The sequence below is a fragment of the Pinus tabuliformis genome, chromosome 9 (genome assembly GCF_031772625.1).
Source record: "Pinus tabuliformis cultivar Carrire ecotype Pingquan chromosome 9, CPIR1, whole genome shotgun sequence".
NCBI lineage: Eukaryota > Viridiplantae > Streptophyta > Pinopsida > Pinales > Pinaceae > Pinus > Pinus tabuliformis.
This window is the reverse complement of record NC_142307.1, coordinates 1,672,319,631-1,672,335,602: the sequence shown is the minus strand read 5'-3', so window position 1 is coordinate 1,672,335,602 and position 15,972 is coordinate 1,672,319,631. Positions and strand designations below refer to the sequence as shown.

Genomic DNA, 15,972 nt, shown 5'->3' with positions numbered 1-15,972 from the left:
ATCTTTCCAAATCTAAGATTTTTTTCTTTAATACCAATATTGCTATTCAAAGGAATATCTCCAGAATTCTGGGCTTTCAAAGGGATTCCCTACCTTCAAAATATTTGGGAGTTCCTCTAACTGCTAAACCTCTGCATAAGAGCATTTGGGAGCCGGTGATTAATAAGATGCATGATAAAATCAGGAATTGGACCATCAGATCCTTAAAAATGGCTGGTAGGTCGGTGCTTACAAAGGTCTTTCTTCAATCTATCCCAGTTTTCATGCTGTCAGCACTTCCAACACCAAAATGAATCTTACAACAATTCAGAACCATTCAAAGAGACTTCCTCTGGGGTAAGGGGGAGAAAAGAAAGAAATGGGCCTTGGTAGCCTGGAAAAGATTTGCAAACCTAAAAATCATGGAGGTCTTGGTTTGGATGATCCAGAGGTTCTAAGCAGGGCTTTAGGGGCTAAATTATGGTGGTGTTGGGTTAAAGAACCAAAGGCTCAGTGGGCTAGTATCTGGAAAGAAAAATATGCCAACACTTGGCAAATTAATGATCATATAAGGATGTCTGGAAGTATAAAGGGCTCATACATCTGGAATAAGGCCTGGGAGAATAGAGGCTTAGTACAAAAGAACAGCTTTTGGGAAATCAGAGAGGGAGATCTGGCACTATTTTGGGAAGATAAATGGCAACAAGAACCGACACTGTTAAAGGAGGATTTTGTGGACCTCAAGTTAGAGACAGACATCATAGGGTTATCTAAGGTCAAAGATTTTTGGGATCAAACCAATAATGCAGGCAAATGGAGAAACTGGAGGAACATTGTTTACAGGGAAGACAGCCCCTTGAAAGCTAAAGCAGAGGCTTTGATGAAAATGTTAGAACAGAGGAAGATTCTAGTAACAGGGGGGCATGACCAGTTAAGATGGGGAAACAACAATGAGGGCACCTTTAACCTTAAGGAGGCAAAACATATACTCCTTGATCTGGATTCTCTTGCTCCGGATAGAATTTGGCAAAATCTATGGAGGCATCAAGGCTGGATGAAGATTAAACTCTTCATGTGGCTAGTTTATCATAAGAAAGTTCTGACTTGGGATAACATTCAGAAAAGGGGTGTTCTGGGGCCTTCGAGATGCCAGCTCTGTGAGGCTCAAGAAGAAACTATGGAACACCTCCTCAACAATTGCATCTTCACCTCTAGATTGTGGGATTCTTTTGCCACCATCTTCCAAAAAACTGACAGGGATAGAGGGAGTATCATCAATACCCTAAACAACTGGAGGTGAAATTTTTCTGATTATGAAATTCTTGGCTCAGCTTGGGCTCTTACACCTAGCTTCATTATTTGGAATGTTTGGAAAGAAAGGAACAATAGAATCTTCAAAAATGAAAAGAAACCCTTCCAATGTCTTTTTGAGCAGACCTTGATACAACTTAAGGAAACGGTTAGTACTACTGTATGAAATCCCCCTAAGAATCCACCTTCAGATGTTGATTTGAGGATTCTAAGATAGTTGGGCATGCAGGGGCTTATTCCGCAGGGCCTGGACAGAAAGGTTAGGATAATGGACATTGAGCAGGACTACTCGCATCCTCCCCCTCAAGGTTTTCTGAAATACAACATTGATGGGGCCTCAAAAGGCAACCGGGTACAGCTGGCTTTGGAGGGGGGTTAAGGGATGAATTCAGAAATATCCTTTCCATCTTCCATTGCCATTTAGGCAGAGCCACTAACAACATGGCAGAATTAATGGCTATGGAGCAGTGCTTAGAACTCCTAGTGCAGGATAATTGGAAAAATGTGATTATCGAAGTTGACTCTGAGTTAGTCATTAAATCGGTCAAAAGAATTAGTTGGGGCATGGGGCTGGAGAAGGTTTCAAAACATTGGAGGTTGATCTAGGTCTTTCAATAGATCTAGCGCCACCTCATGGGCCTATGCATGGTAGGTTTTAACCATGTGCGTAGGAAGGCCAACAAACTCGCGGATTTACCGGCAAATCAAGGAGCGAACTATACCATTAGCAGGGTCGTGATGGGTTGGAAAGGGTTGCCTCAAAATGGACTTAAGGAACAGTATTGTGGCCAAGAAGATGAAGATATGAGGGTGTATCGTAATAAGGCCATGGAAGCCATGTCCAGATAATTTGGTTTCGCTATGTGTTGCTATTTTTTCCTCGTTTTGTTCCTTTTTGTGTTGCGCGACAGATTCGATTGCCAGGGTAGTTAGCCGAAGGGATGGGGTTTTACTTTACATGAGTTCATAAATGGGTACAGAGGGGATGGCATGAGAAGCTAGAATCCGGGCTTTCATGCTGGCCGAAATACCATTGATTCTCTTAATAGGGATGCAATGCCACTTGTAGAGTGGTTTTCAGTTTATCGAGACCCTTTCAAGCTGGAAGTGGTTTTTTAAATTTGGGAGCGATTCCACTCAATTTGCTACACGTGTCCGAGGGGTGGGTACGAATACCGCCCTCATCGCACGCTAACTAGCAGTGCTTTAGACCCATGTGATATGATCCTCGGCCGTCAGATCAAGCATGGAGGATCTATGGTTAAGAATCATCGAGCATGTCAGTGGGTCTATGCAGTTAAGCAGCAGGCTTTTAGGCATTGCGATATCTTCCTCAGCCGTCAGATCAAGCTTGGAGGATCTACGGTCAAGAACCTGCAAGCATGTCAGTGGGTCCATACTGTTAATTAGCGGGCTTCTTGGCATTGCGATGTCTTCCTCGACCGTTGGATCGGGCAAGGAGTTTTGACGGTGGAGATTAAAAGCTTCTCATTGGTATGAGTGTTAGTCCCCCATTCTGATTTTGGTGGGTCAAATGTTTGGCCTTGGTACTATTTGGCATTTGAGAGTTTTGTTGTTTTGTGGGTAGGGATCGGAGTTTTTACCCTTAACTCGAAGCCCTAGGTTTTTAGAGAGTAGTTGTTGCGTGATCCATGGATCCATGTGGATGGTTGTATTCTATGTAAATTATTTTCCGATTTAATGATAAAAAAGGTACGACTCTTGCTTTAGCAAAAAAAGAAAGGGAAACACTGCCTCACAAAATAATAATTTAATTGATGTAACCGACTTCAGTTTCTGCTATAAATAGAAGAATGATCAGTGAAAGGTGAACATCATCCACTCTCTACTTTCTTATTTGCTAGTGTAATTTGGCCGCTATAGCTGCAGTTTATCGACTTCCTCTTCTATATTGTTTCTTTCGTCTGGTATCGGAGCCAGTTTGTAGTTTGTGGAGTGCTGGAATCTGAGAGTTGAGGCTGACAGAATTTGAGAAGTCATTATTGTGTGATGAAGAAATAGTTGCTGGGTAGAGTGCATGTGAATGATTTTTTTGTTGATTTTCTTTAATAATTATTCAGTGGCATGGAAGTGCACTGTGTTTTCAACTGAAGTCAAGTCATCTTAACGTTGTACATGTGGCTATATAAACCATCGACTACCCATCTTCTTATTTGGAGTGTGAAATTTGTGAAAAAAGAGTACATTAAGTTGTTGGATCTATCATCACTGAGTTGTGAGTAGTTGTTGTATTATCAAGTGGTTGGACTGGAATTATGTTTTCCAAGTGAAGAGTGGCTTGAACCAAGGACACCAAGTTTGTTATTCTCTAGATATAGTTTTCCTGATATTAGAACCATCTAAATTTTCTAATGCATTGAATGGTACATTTTTTAGTATTGTATGTAGAGTCTATACGATGTTTGAACTTTTTGATTTAAGGAGGAATGTGTAATTTTTAGTTGATGTAATATTGCTGCAATATTTTCTCAGAGAAAATTAAGGATTCCAGTGCATGTAAGAGAAGGAATAACATTTTTTTCTCTTTCAACAGATAAAAGAAGCAGAATCTCTTTATTTTCTTTGGCACTGTTCTGAAATTTATTCATCAACCATTTTGAAGAGTGTTCGGCTTAGTATTGCCATTTGTTTCTTCATCATTTTGTATAGTTTACTTTAAAGGAAGAGACAGTAATAAAATTTAAAAGTGTGTTTAACCTTCATTTGAATATTTTAGTTATTTGGGAAAAATGGCTTCAAATACGAATACTGAGTCAATTCCTACTTTAACTGAGAAAAACTATGATTCCTAGTTTCTTCGAATGAGAACATTGTCGTGTTCTCATGATATTTAGGGATTTGTTACTAATGGGTATGTAGAGCCTACTAATGAGGCAACAGAGATGGATCTTACAAATGTTGAACTAATGTTGTTGAGAGAGAATAGAAGGGAGGACAATAAATCTCTTGGCCTTGTTCAACAAGGCTTAGATGGCATGATACTTTCCAAAGGATCAAATGTATAGTCTTTGAAGAACGTGTGGGACACTCTCAAATCATGTTATCAGGGTGTCAAAAGTGAAGAATGTTAAGTTGCAGAATTTGAGAAGATATTTCGAGACTCTGAAAATGAAAGAGAGTGAAATTGTGGAAGCTTTTATGACTATATTCATGAATGTTGATAATCAATTGAGATAGTATGGAGAAGACCTCTCAAACAAGAGATTGATCGAGAAAGTCCTTCTAAATTTGCAAAAGAAATTTGAAGTGATTGTTGTATCTATAGAAGAGTTTAAGGACACAAGTCAAATGCAAATTGAAGAGTTCAATGGTTCGTGGTTTACACATGAATCCAAGATGTCAATATATGATGATAGCACGTTAGAGAATGCCTTCAAAACTCATATTCAACTTAATAGAGGAAGAGGCAAAGGAAGATTGAGTAATAGAAGAAGAGGCGAAAGAGTAGTTGATCAAAGACATCCACGAGATAATTATGATCATAAACAAAAATCTCAGCAACACCCTTCTAATTTAAGGGGGAGTAATAAATAGAACCTGACATCAAGGAAATCAAAGGTATGGTATGTCTAAAGTTCAATGTCATTATTGCAAAAGATATGGCCATTTCACTATGAAGTGTTTGAAGAGGCAGGCAAATGCTAGTAAGCAATATGCACACATCTAAGAATAATTTGAAGATAATCATAAGCAAGTGTTTATGACTTGTAACGTGACTCAAGAATGTTCGAATTATATTTGGTTTTTAGATGGTGGTAAGAGAAATCACATGACTCGAAACAAATAATTGTTTTCCATTCTAGACACTAGTATCGAATCTGAGGTCAAGTTAGGTAACAATATTAAGTTATGTGTTAAGGTAAATGAGTGATTGTTGTTTATACTAGAGATGCTGATAGAAGAACAATTGATGATGTGTATTATGTACCTAGTTTAAAATGCAATTTGTTTAGAATTGGACAATTGATAGAGAAAAGGCATAGAGTGTTCTTCAAGAATAATGTGTGTACTATCATTGACAAATATCCAAGAAAGAAGTTGATAGCAAGAGTAGAAATCACAAAGAATAGGATGTTTCCTCTTATAATGAGAAATGAATTGTCCCCATCCTTGAATGCTTATACCACTAAGAATTTCAACGAACCGTTTATGGTTATGGAATTTAAGATATGGTCATTTATATTTTTGTTGTCTAGATTTGCTACGGTGAAAGGCTTAACCAATATTCAACAGTCAACGCACTTGTCTGAAATTTGTATACTTCTAAAGCATCATAGACATAAATTTGTATCTGGAGTTTCATATAGGGTGAAAGCTCCATTAAAGATTGTTCACACAGATTTATGTGGACCAATGCAAACACCTTCTTTGGTCAGTAATGTTGAATTTTTAGACTACAGTCGAAAAAAATGGGCTTATCCTCTGAAACAAAAATCTGAAGCATTTTCTGTATTTAAAAGATTTAAGGCTATGGTTGAAAAGGAAAGTGGAAAGCATAGTAAAATTCTGAGATGAGATAGAGGTGGTGAATATATGCTTATAGATTTCACTCAGTTTTGTGAATCACATGGAATCAAGAGGTAGTTTACTAAATGTTATACTCAACAAAATGGAATAACTGAAAGGAAAAGTCTAAATATTACAAATATGGCTAGAAGTATGTTGAAGGAAAAGCATCTACCAAATGAATATCAGGGAGAAGTAGTAGCTTGTGTTTTTTATATTATTAACATAATTCTGGCTAAGAGGGTAAAGAAGTGAGTTCCCGAAGAAGGATGGAATGGTAAGAATTATCATATATATAATTTAAGAATTTTTGGATGTGTTAATTATGCACATGTTCCTAAAGAATTGAGAAAGATGTTAGATGTTATAAGTGAGAAATGTATAAAAGAATATAGACTCTATAATCACATCACCAAGAAATATATTACGAGTAGAGATGTTGAATTCAAGAAAGAACAAGCTTTGGATGGAAGCATAGATAAACATGTTGCATAGAGAGTTGTATTATCTCATGGAGATGATAATGAAGACAAGTCAGAAGTACAAGGTGGACAGTGGATTCCATACACACCTGCTACAAGCACTTGAGCAAGCCAATCACCAAGAGTGAGTCCATTACAATTCAGAACACGGAGAAATAAATAACATGGTGGAGGATAGGTTATGGTGGATAGCAAGAAACAACATCTAAGGTGATTAATGAATCCAATCCTTCACTAGCTACATTAAAAAATATATATTAGCAATAAGTATGATGTAATAACAAACTTTTTTTTTTAATGAAATAATTGATTGGGGGAATGTAACGTCACTGCAAACTGCCATGGCTCTTTAGTTTCCAGAGGTCACCACCTTCATTCAACACCGCCTGTAGAAATGAATGAAAGGGAAACACTGCCTCACAAAATAATAATTTAATTAATGTATCCTACTTCAGTTTTGGCTTCTTTTTTTTTCTATGAAATAATTAAGTGGGGGAATGTAAGGGTAATTATTTCAAACGCACACCCCCTTCCAACGTCACTGCAAACTGCCATGGCTCTTTAGTTTCCAGAGGTCACCACCTTCATTCAACACCGCCTGTAGAAAAACACTGCCTCACAGAATAATGATTTAATTAAAGCAAACTACTTCAGTTTTGGTATAAATATAAACGATCAGCGAGAGGCAAACATCATCCACTCTCGGCTTTCTTATTTGCATCTGTTTCTTTCAGTACATAGCTCAGAGGCAGTCAATAGTTCACGTACATTGGACTTGCCCCACTAGTCCAACGAGAAGCTAACATCATGGATATTTCCACACTTTTGAAAAAGAAGGAACTAACCCACCATGGTCATCTATCTGAATATATTGCAATAAATTGCATACGCGTTGATGTTTCATAAAACCTAAATGTAAATGCCCTAAAACAACAAGTACCAGTTCAGTGACCGCGCACAATCGCTTTTTGTGGGTCAAGTAGTCCGTGCGGATTGTCTCTAGCATATTTTTCAGTGACGACATTCTCTACTGTTTGTGAAATTATATCAACTGTCCACTCGCATGGTTCTGAAGATATAATTTGGAAAGTGTTGGAATTCAAGAGTGGATGTACAGTCTTTTGTGGAATTGTTTCACCTCTCCACATTCGTAGTTTTGAATATTAATATGGAAAACGATGGAAAACGTTGGACGTTGAGATCAGATGTACAGTCTTTGTGGAATTATCCCACATTCCACTCGCATAGTTTCGAAGAGGACAGAGTTGGACATCGACTGCGGATAGGCAGACTCCATGGAATTATTCCACCTCTCCACTTATGATTCGAAGAAAATGTAACTATATTCAGATGCCATAAGATTGGAATTTCATTGACTTTTTGCTCGGTATAACTAATAGAAGAGTTGGTTTTTTTTTTTCTTTTACTAGATTGTTATTTTTTTTGTTGTTTAATATTTATTTTTTAATGTTTAAATAAATTCAACTTGGTGATTAATGTTTAAAGAGATTTAGCCAGGGTGAAAAACTTTTGGTACAGTTCATTTTTTCAAATTAAATAACTTAAACCTGATTTATTTTGTTGTTTAATATGTATTTTTTAATGTTTAAATAAATTCAGCCTGTGATTAATGTTTGAATAGATTTAACCGGGTGAAAAACCTTTGATACGCTTCATTTTTTCAAATTAAATAACTTAAACATGATTTTTAAATTTTAGAGAAAATTTATCAGCCATGTTGTTTATTTTGTTAGTTAGAATATGTAATAAATTATCTAATAAATTAGCAGTTCCTTTTGGATACATGATTGATAACATAAAACTGACAAAACCAGAGTACAAATAGCAGGAATTGAAGAACCATAATCTATCGGTGAAGAAGCTCAAAGAAAATATTGAAGCCTTATATTCCCTAAAAACAAACGGATCAACATTGATTTTGATGCATTTAGGATAAACGACCATGAATATCCTAGCAAAACACTTTTTTAACGTTGGATAATAAAAGCTAATTAAGGTTTCGAATATTTTCTTCGTCGTAGAACACCTCTGGTCTTAACAATGTTCTCTTGCCAATTTTCATCCTCGGAATGCATATCGGAAACGGATATTAAAGTGGGATCCATATTCCAATTTCTATAAACATTAGGTGTTGCAATTCCTGCTCGGTACATGAAAATGTCAAACATTTAGGATATGTCAGATTCATAATAAATATTGGATCAATGCATTAGTTTATATTCATTTTTATTTTACTTCTATTAGGTATTGAGATAAAAATAAATAAGAATATGGTGCATTTTGTGAGTTAGATATGTCCTTAAAACTTGACTTTATGCTCTATGATATGTCTTGGATGGAAACTCATAGTTTGAATTTCTAAAAATTAGAAGTTGGTTTCTCTATCAAGCACTAACATCTATAGAGGTGTAGTTGTTGGTTTATCTATCAAGTACTAAGATCTATAGAGGTGTGATTAGTGTTAGAATATAGTCCATGCGGAATTTCAAGCAAATGGGTGACCTCCAATTCTCCTCTAATAGTTAAATTTTGTAATCGAAGGGTGTTACAAGTAGTTAAAAACTTATTGCTGTAGTGAGATGAAGCAGGTGGTAGAGTTTTAATAGTGTGATGTTGTAATCACTTGAGATAGTAAGTTTAGTTAATTGTGAATATTTATTTAATTATAGTTAATTGTGATTATTTATTTATTGTTAAAGGTTGTTTATTTTAAATTAAGGTTGTTTCTTTTATTTGAGATAGTTTAAGTAATTGTGACTATTTATTTATTGCAGAAAGATTTTTATTTCAACTTAAGGTGGATAAGGATTTGTGATTTGTTTATTTTTTATTTTGTTAATTCATGGCTTAGATTGATTTACAAGGGAATATGTTTAGCATATGCTTAGTCTTAATGCTTATCAATGCTTAGTCTTAATGCTTATCAACTGCTCTCGTGTATTAAAGAGTTTGTGAGTTTGCATTGACTTTTAATAAATTTTAAAAATTAGATTCCACCAATTTCCTAGAGATTGGAGATAAGTTCCCCATTATTATTTATAACATTCATTTATAACTTTTTTTCTTTCTTAAGTTAAAATTGACTCATAGCCTTTTTATACATGATTAATTAAATAAATGTGTGTATTATTAATACATTTTTCTTGTGGCAATAATTTTTTTTGCTATATTTATAAAGACTTTGGCCATATCAATGTCATTAAGATTTTTAATATTATTGTGCTAACTATATACAAATTATCGAATCATTCTAACCTCTATAAAACTATTCACACCAACTACTTCACACCAACTACATTTAAATTATAAAGTAAGATTTAGGAAGCTACTACCGTTGAGAGGGTATAATGATATTTTCACCTCCTCGATCTCTAAAAACTAATGGTGACGAAAATTTATTAGAAAATTAAACTCATAACGCTTCTCAATTTTCTGGAAACAATCAATAGGTTATAAAACTATTCACACCAACTACATTTAAATTATAAAGTAAGATTTAGAAGCTACTAAAGTAAGATTTAGAAGCTACTACTGTTGAGAGGGTATAATGATATTTTTACCTCCTCGATCTCTAAAAACTAATGGTGACGAAAATCTATTAGAAAATTAAACTCATAACGCTTCTCAATTTCCTGGAAACAATCAATAGGTAATCAAAGGCTGACTTCTAAATGTATAAGTTAAAGTGGAAAGCTTTGAGATCCAAGACATGTAAAGTGATCAAAGTTCACAATGTTTTCTTTATTGTAAAAGAATTAATTATTCTTTAGGTTAATAAATCATTTCATTATTAAAATCATTATGTTATTCATTATTTAGGAAGCTTTTCTCACTTATGCTTACTAGTGTCATAATGGCGCTTTTAAACACCACCTCTCATTCTGAAGAAAATGATAAAATAAAAAGAATTCACTTGAAAGGGAGCGAAATATGCATTTTACCACTGGGTTAATTTTATCATAAAAATAGCAAAAGCCCTAAAACCATAGTGAAGGAGAAGGAGATTTCACTTTGTGATGGATTTTTGGAGAAATAGAAATTTGCCACTGCGTTGATGAGTGTAAGATAGCCGCAGAAGATCTCAAAGGAATTCTGAATTTTTCTTTGGACCCGCGAAGGTTTTTGCTTGAAAATATTGGTGTGACATTTGATTTATCTGACTTTGATCCCTCTTAGCGTTGAAAGGAATCTGAGATACTCGTACATAGCTCAGAGGCAATCAGTAGTTCAGGCGCATTCACCCTACTCCACTCTTTTTAGTCAAAGGAGAAGCTAATATCATGGATATTTCCAGGTTTTCCAAAAGAAGGAACTAACCCACCATGGTCATCGATCTGAATATAATAGAAAAAACGAACATGCGTTGATGTTTCATAAGACCTAAATGTAAATGGCCTATAAAATATGTACCAGTTCAGTGGGCGCGCACAATAGCCTTTTGTGGGTCAAATAGTCAGTGTTGCATATTTTCCAGTGACAACATTCGCTAGGGTTTGTGGAATTATATCACCTGTCCACTCGAATAGTTCTAAAGATATGATTTGGAAAGAGATGGAAATAAAGATTGGATGTACAGCCTTTTGTGGAATTGTTCCACCTCTCCACAGTCGTATTTTTGAAGATTAATTTGGAAAACTTTAGTCTTTCTGGAATTATTTCACTGGAATTCCACCTCTCCACATTCGTATTTATGAAGACTCTCCACATTAGAGTCTTTCTAGAATTATTCCACTTTCCAGTGATATAGTTTTGAACATATCATTTGGAAAGTACCAGTTTACCTGTTAGAAGTTTTGGAGTTCATTTAAGTCTTAATTGTTCAGAAATTTTCACAGATTTTTTAAATTACAAATTTGAATTGTGAATTAAAAATTCCAAAGGTTTAATCGTTAGACAAAGCCATTTGGAAGGAACGAGAGCAGATAGACTGGCTTTATAGAATTATTCCACCTCTCCACTTCTCTGGTTCAAAGACAATGTAACTATATCACTGATTTTGCAGATACCATAACCTTAGAATATGATTTTAAATTAACTTTTTAAGCCTATTTAGGAGGTCATTTGGATGTATGGTTCATAACATAAAACTAGAAAAACCAAAGTACAAATAGCATCAATTCATCATCTGTCGGTGAAGAAGCTGAAAGAAAATTTTGAAGCCGTTTCAGTTAATTAAGCCTATTATTCCCTCAAAGAGAAAATAAAACTTATCAACGCTCATTTTGATTCATGGATTTGGGACAGACAACTATGAATATTCTTACAGAACATATTTTTACCATTGGATAAGAAAAGCTAATTAACCTTGCCAAAGTTCTGTTCATCGCAGAACACCTCTGGTCTTGACTATGTTCTCCAATTTCATCCGCCACTTTGATATACAATAGTGGAGTGCATATCAGAAACGAATATTGAAGTGGAATTCATATTCCAATTTAAATAAAGATTAGGTGTTGCCATTCCTGGTCAGAAGAGGAGAATGTCAAACATCTAGGACTTGTCAGATTCATAATAAAAATCTTGGATCATAGTATAGATTCATCTTTATTTCACATCAATCAGGTATTGAGATCAAGAAACAAGAATATGGTTATTGGCAATGTATTTCATTTTCTAATTTGAATTTAGGATCAATCTCTAGATTATTTATTTATTTCCTGAGATCTTTTCTCACGTAAACAATACAAAGTGATTTGATACAGCTCCTCCACCTGAAACTGTAATATATACCTAACATATCTAACTTCTCCCCATGTAGACAAGATTTCAATCTAAATATAATCTATTTTGTCCGATTTTTCTAATGCTTCGATAGTTTTTGCAACATATTTACACAGGACAGAAATCTGATGCCCTTCAGCAGAGATGGAGAGATGGGCCCAGTGTGTGTCATGTAATCTAAACTTATTGCAGAGAAAATGGGCATTTTTGCATAGTTCCATGTGAATCTGTGATGGTTGAAGTAATAGTTAACACTACTGCTTCTTATCATCGTCCAAGCCCTATTTATGAAATTGAGAAATTCTTCAAGGAATTCAAAATAAAACCATGAAAGGAATTAATGAAGGAACTGAAAATAAACCAACAAAGGGTATGCTTCAAATTTTTTTCCTCTGAATGATGCAAAAATTGGGAACAATCAAACGCACATCCGTTGATGCAAAACCACATTTGTAGTAGTTTTAGCAAAGCTTTATCCCTTCAATCGATACTACATTGCTAGCTTGTAGGCGCTTCGACGGTGCTCCTGCATTGAGTTGATTTGAGAGGAAGAAACAAGGATTCTCCTTCCATGATCTGCCCTTGTGAACTCTCAGAATCTCCTTTGCTTTTCTCCTAGTACTGGAGCTGCATCCAATTTGCAGCAGGAGAAATAACTTCGTATAAGCACCTGCTTCGTCCAGATCCTGAAGCACAGTTGAAGTTCTACAGTTTTTGCAAATCTGCCATAGAGCCCCCGTGGCAGCATCTGTGGCTAACTCTGAAACTCTGGCAATATTCTTCACAAGGATAGGAATCCCGAGAGGATGCCCGCATACCGAAGCGCGCCCTTCTGCACTCTGGCATAAGATCTCCAATAATGCAATAGCCTTCTCGGCTGTATTTCTTTCTGCTTCAGTAAGGATCTCGATGAGCGTAGCAATAGCTCCTGCTTCTACTACCCTGATTCTATTTCTTCTAACAGGACTGATCATCAACAATACTTCCAATGCAGTTATAATGGCCAATGCGCTGGAATCCCTAAGCAATAACACTAAAATATCAAAAATATCTTCATCCGGTCTAAAAACAGCTTTGAAATTCTGATCTGCTGTGAGAATTCCATGAAGAAGTTGTGCAGCATGGAGCCTGGCATGGAAGCCACCTTTACATAAAAACCAGGATATTGTATCTATGGATTTCTGGCTTTCAAGAGATCTTATACATCCAGCATTGGCTTCATGCATTGGAAGACTACCCAATATTGCTAATACTTCTTCCCCACAGATAATCTCTAACTCATTGTTGCTTTTGAACAAGGAGGGGATTAGGACTGATGGACCCCCAGATGCAGCTATGAAACTCCTGTTTTTCTCACTTTTTCTAGCCAAATCTCCAAGGTTTCTGAGATTAGCTAGATTTTTAGGAGCCTTTTTAATGTTCAATAATGCCTGCTCTATTTGTTTGGTATTTGCTGGAGGCTCTGGAGGGCTAAAAATCCTGTCAAAACTTTGGCCCAGATTAGAAAAGCACCATCCTTGAATGAGTCTCCTTAATGTGTGATTGGGGGTGAGCTCCAATGTATCCAAAACCTGCATTGTAGATGGGCATGAGAAGTGACCCTCCTGAAACCATCTTTCAATGCTCTCCCTGTCATATGAAACTCCAGTACATAGAGTCACTGGATCCTTCATCAATTCCAAGGAGATTGGGCACCTGAAGAGAGGAGGAATAGATACAGACATGGCCTCCATATCCTGGAAAAAACTCTTCCAAGACAACACAAATGAAGGACTCAGCAAAATCTCTGAGAATGTCCTGTTATTAGGGCTGCTGCCAAGACTATATCATTGCAGAAATAGAGAAGACAATATCTTCAAAGCAAAGTATCCTCAAATGTGCATGCGTTTAGAGATCTTTAAAAGGTAACAGGGACCAGAAGGATCAGCACGCCGTGTTGATCATGGGCGGTAGGGACTGGAAGGGAAGAATAACTTATACTGGCCTCGCCCTTCAGCAGCGTTGACCTCACATAAATTGATATAGTATACTTTTGTCTCTAAAACTTTTAGAAATGTTAATATTCCAGGTTGCTGAGGTAGACAGCAATGAATTCCACTTATTTTTTAATACAGAAAACAATTCTTACCTAAGAAATGTGGATTTCTGGTGAAGTGAGCATAACTGTTCGAATTGTCAAGAAACTCTTGCATGGTGGGTAGACCTGTCGGAGTTTGCTGCAACTAGTCCATGATGCTGAGCACCCCCTAGTAAATATGTGGAAAATTTGTTGCTGTAATTTGCAAATAAATTGAATGATTGGCTGTTTAATAAAACAACATTCTTTAAAATGGTCGATAATTGAAGAGAAAAAAACAATATTGTACGACCTTTAATTTAATTAAATGATGGTGCCTCTCGAGCAAGTTAACTTGTCCGGGCAGATAAACCGACCACTGCTTTATCAACATCCGACTTTCCGTGTCGGTCAGGGCAATCTTTACGGTGGTTGTGACTGATGGCTTGAAATATCTGATATTCCATTGACCGAAAATCATTACTTGTGGAAAAGTACGAAAATATATTTTATTAATTGGATTTGACATTCCATCAAAAATATATGAAGTGCAAATGGCCAAATTGTGAATTTTTTTTTGGCGTAATTGATGTGTGCTGATATTTTGGTGATCCCTTATTTTGGTTTTTCAAAACTTTTTGGTTGTACTAAATATTTTTATATATTTATTTGCTTTATTGATAAATTTATCAATGTATTTAAATTATTTAATTTTTTAATTTATTTCTATATTTATATTCTAAAAAGATAATATATAGAGTTATGAGTAAGGCATTTTATTTGTCTTTGTTAACAAAATAATAAAGTGGTTAAATTGTGATGGTATTAAATATTTTTATATATTTATTTTTATATATTTAATTTTTATTGATAAATTTACAAATCCATTTAAGTTATTTAATTTTTTTTATTCATTTGTATATTTATATTTTAAAAAATAATATATTGTCATCCTCAAATCACTTGATCTATTTTTGTTACCAAAATAATAAAATTATTTTATTTGTCCTTGTTAAAAAATTAGTATAGAAATATTTATTGGTTTATATGTTTACACTTTTCCTTTTTCATATCTTAAATAATGAAAATTTAGCATGTAATATGATAACTTTATTACCTTGTTTTGAATCAAATACAAAAATAGCCACTGTATCTTTTATACTTTTAATTTAATTTATTCTCATAGTGTTCCTACCATGAGACTGATATTGGCGATGTTCGTACCATGTGAATGATATTGGCGAGGACATCAACATAAGGATGCCCTACTTCATATTTTATGCGTTATTCAATGCTAATTCAATTTCATATTTTTTAATCTCTTTTATGAAGTATATTATGAAAATATATATGAACATAGTATCTCTTCTTTCGTTGGAAATGACCATGTCCATTGGTCAATCAACATAAGGATACACTGTTTCATATTTTATGTTACTGAATGTTAATTCAATTTCATATTTTTAAAATTTCTTTTATAAGTATATTACGAAAATATAAATGAGAAATTAATATAGTAATTCTTTTTTTTAATGTGTGGGGAATATAATTTTTTTTGCAGTTATGTAAATTTTACTTTTTTATTTATGAAAGTGAAAAGTCTAAAATGAATCCCTGCAAACCTTTTAGAATATGGAATCAAGAGGTGTGTGTGTGTTTTATGGGCTTGAGTTTAAAAATAGTAATATATATATTTTAGTTAATATTATGTTAATAGAATCGATAGTAACCCAACTTATAGAAAAACTGGGACTTGGATACTTCAAACTAAGACTACTCTCGAGTGTGAAGTCACTTATAGTAGAATTGTTGAAAAAATTAAGTATATGCAAGACTACAAGGTCATCAGTCAATGTATGGGAATATGACCAATGG

The 15,972-nt window shown here is 34.9% G+C and overlaps 1 protein-coding gene across 1 annotated transcript; it reads right to left on the bottom strand.

Moving 5' to 3' along the window:
- Positions 1-12,414: 12,414 nt before the first annotated feature.
- LOC149155313 (E3 ubiquitin-protein ligase PUB23-like) lies at positions 12,415-14,286 on the bottom strand. Its single transcript, XM_089440002.1, has one exon. The coding sequence runs from the start codon at positions 13,772-13,774 to the stop codon at positions 12,503-12,505; it is 1,272 nt and encodes a 423-aa protein (XP_089296128.1). The 5' UTR covers positions 13,775-14,286; the 3' UTR covers positions 12,415-12,502.
- Positions 14,287-15,972: the final 1,686 nt, after the last annotated feature.

Coding starts and splice junctions, on each gene's coding strand:
- LOC149155313 (XM_089440002.1), bottom strand. CDS start 13,774: ATGGAGGCCATGTCTGTATCTATTCCTCCTCTCTTCAGGTGCCCAATC.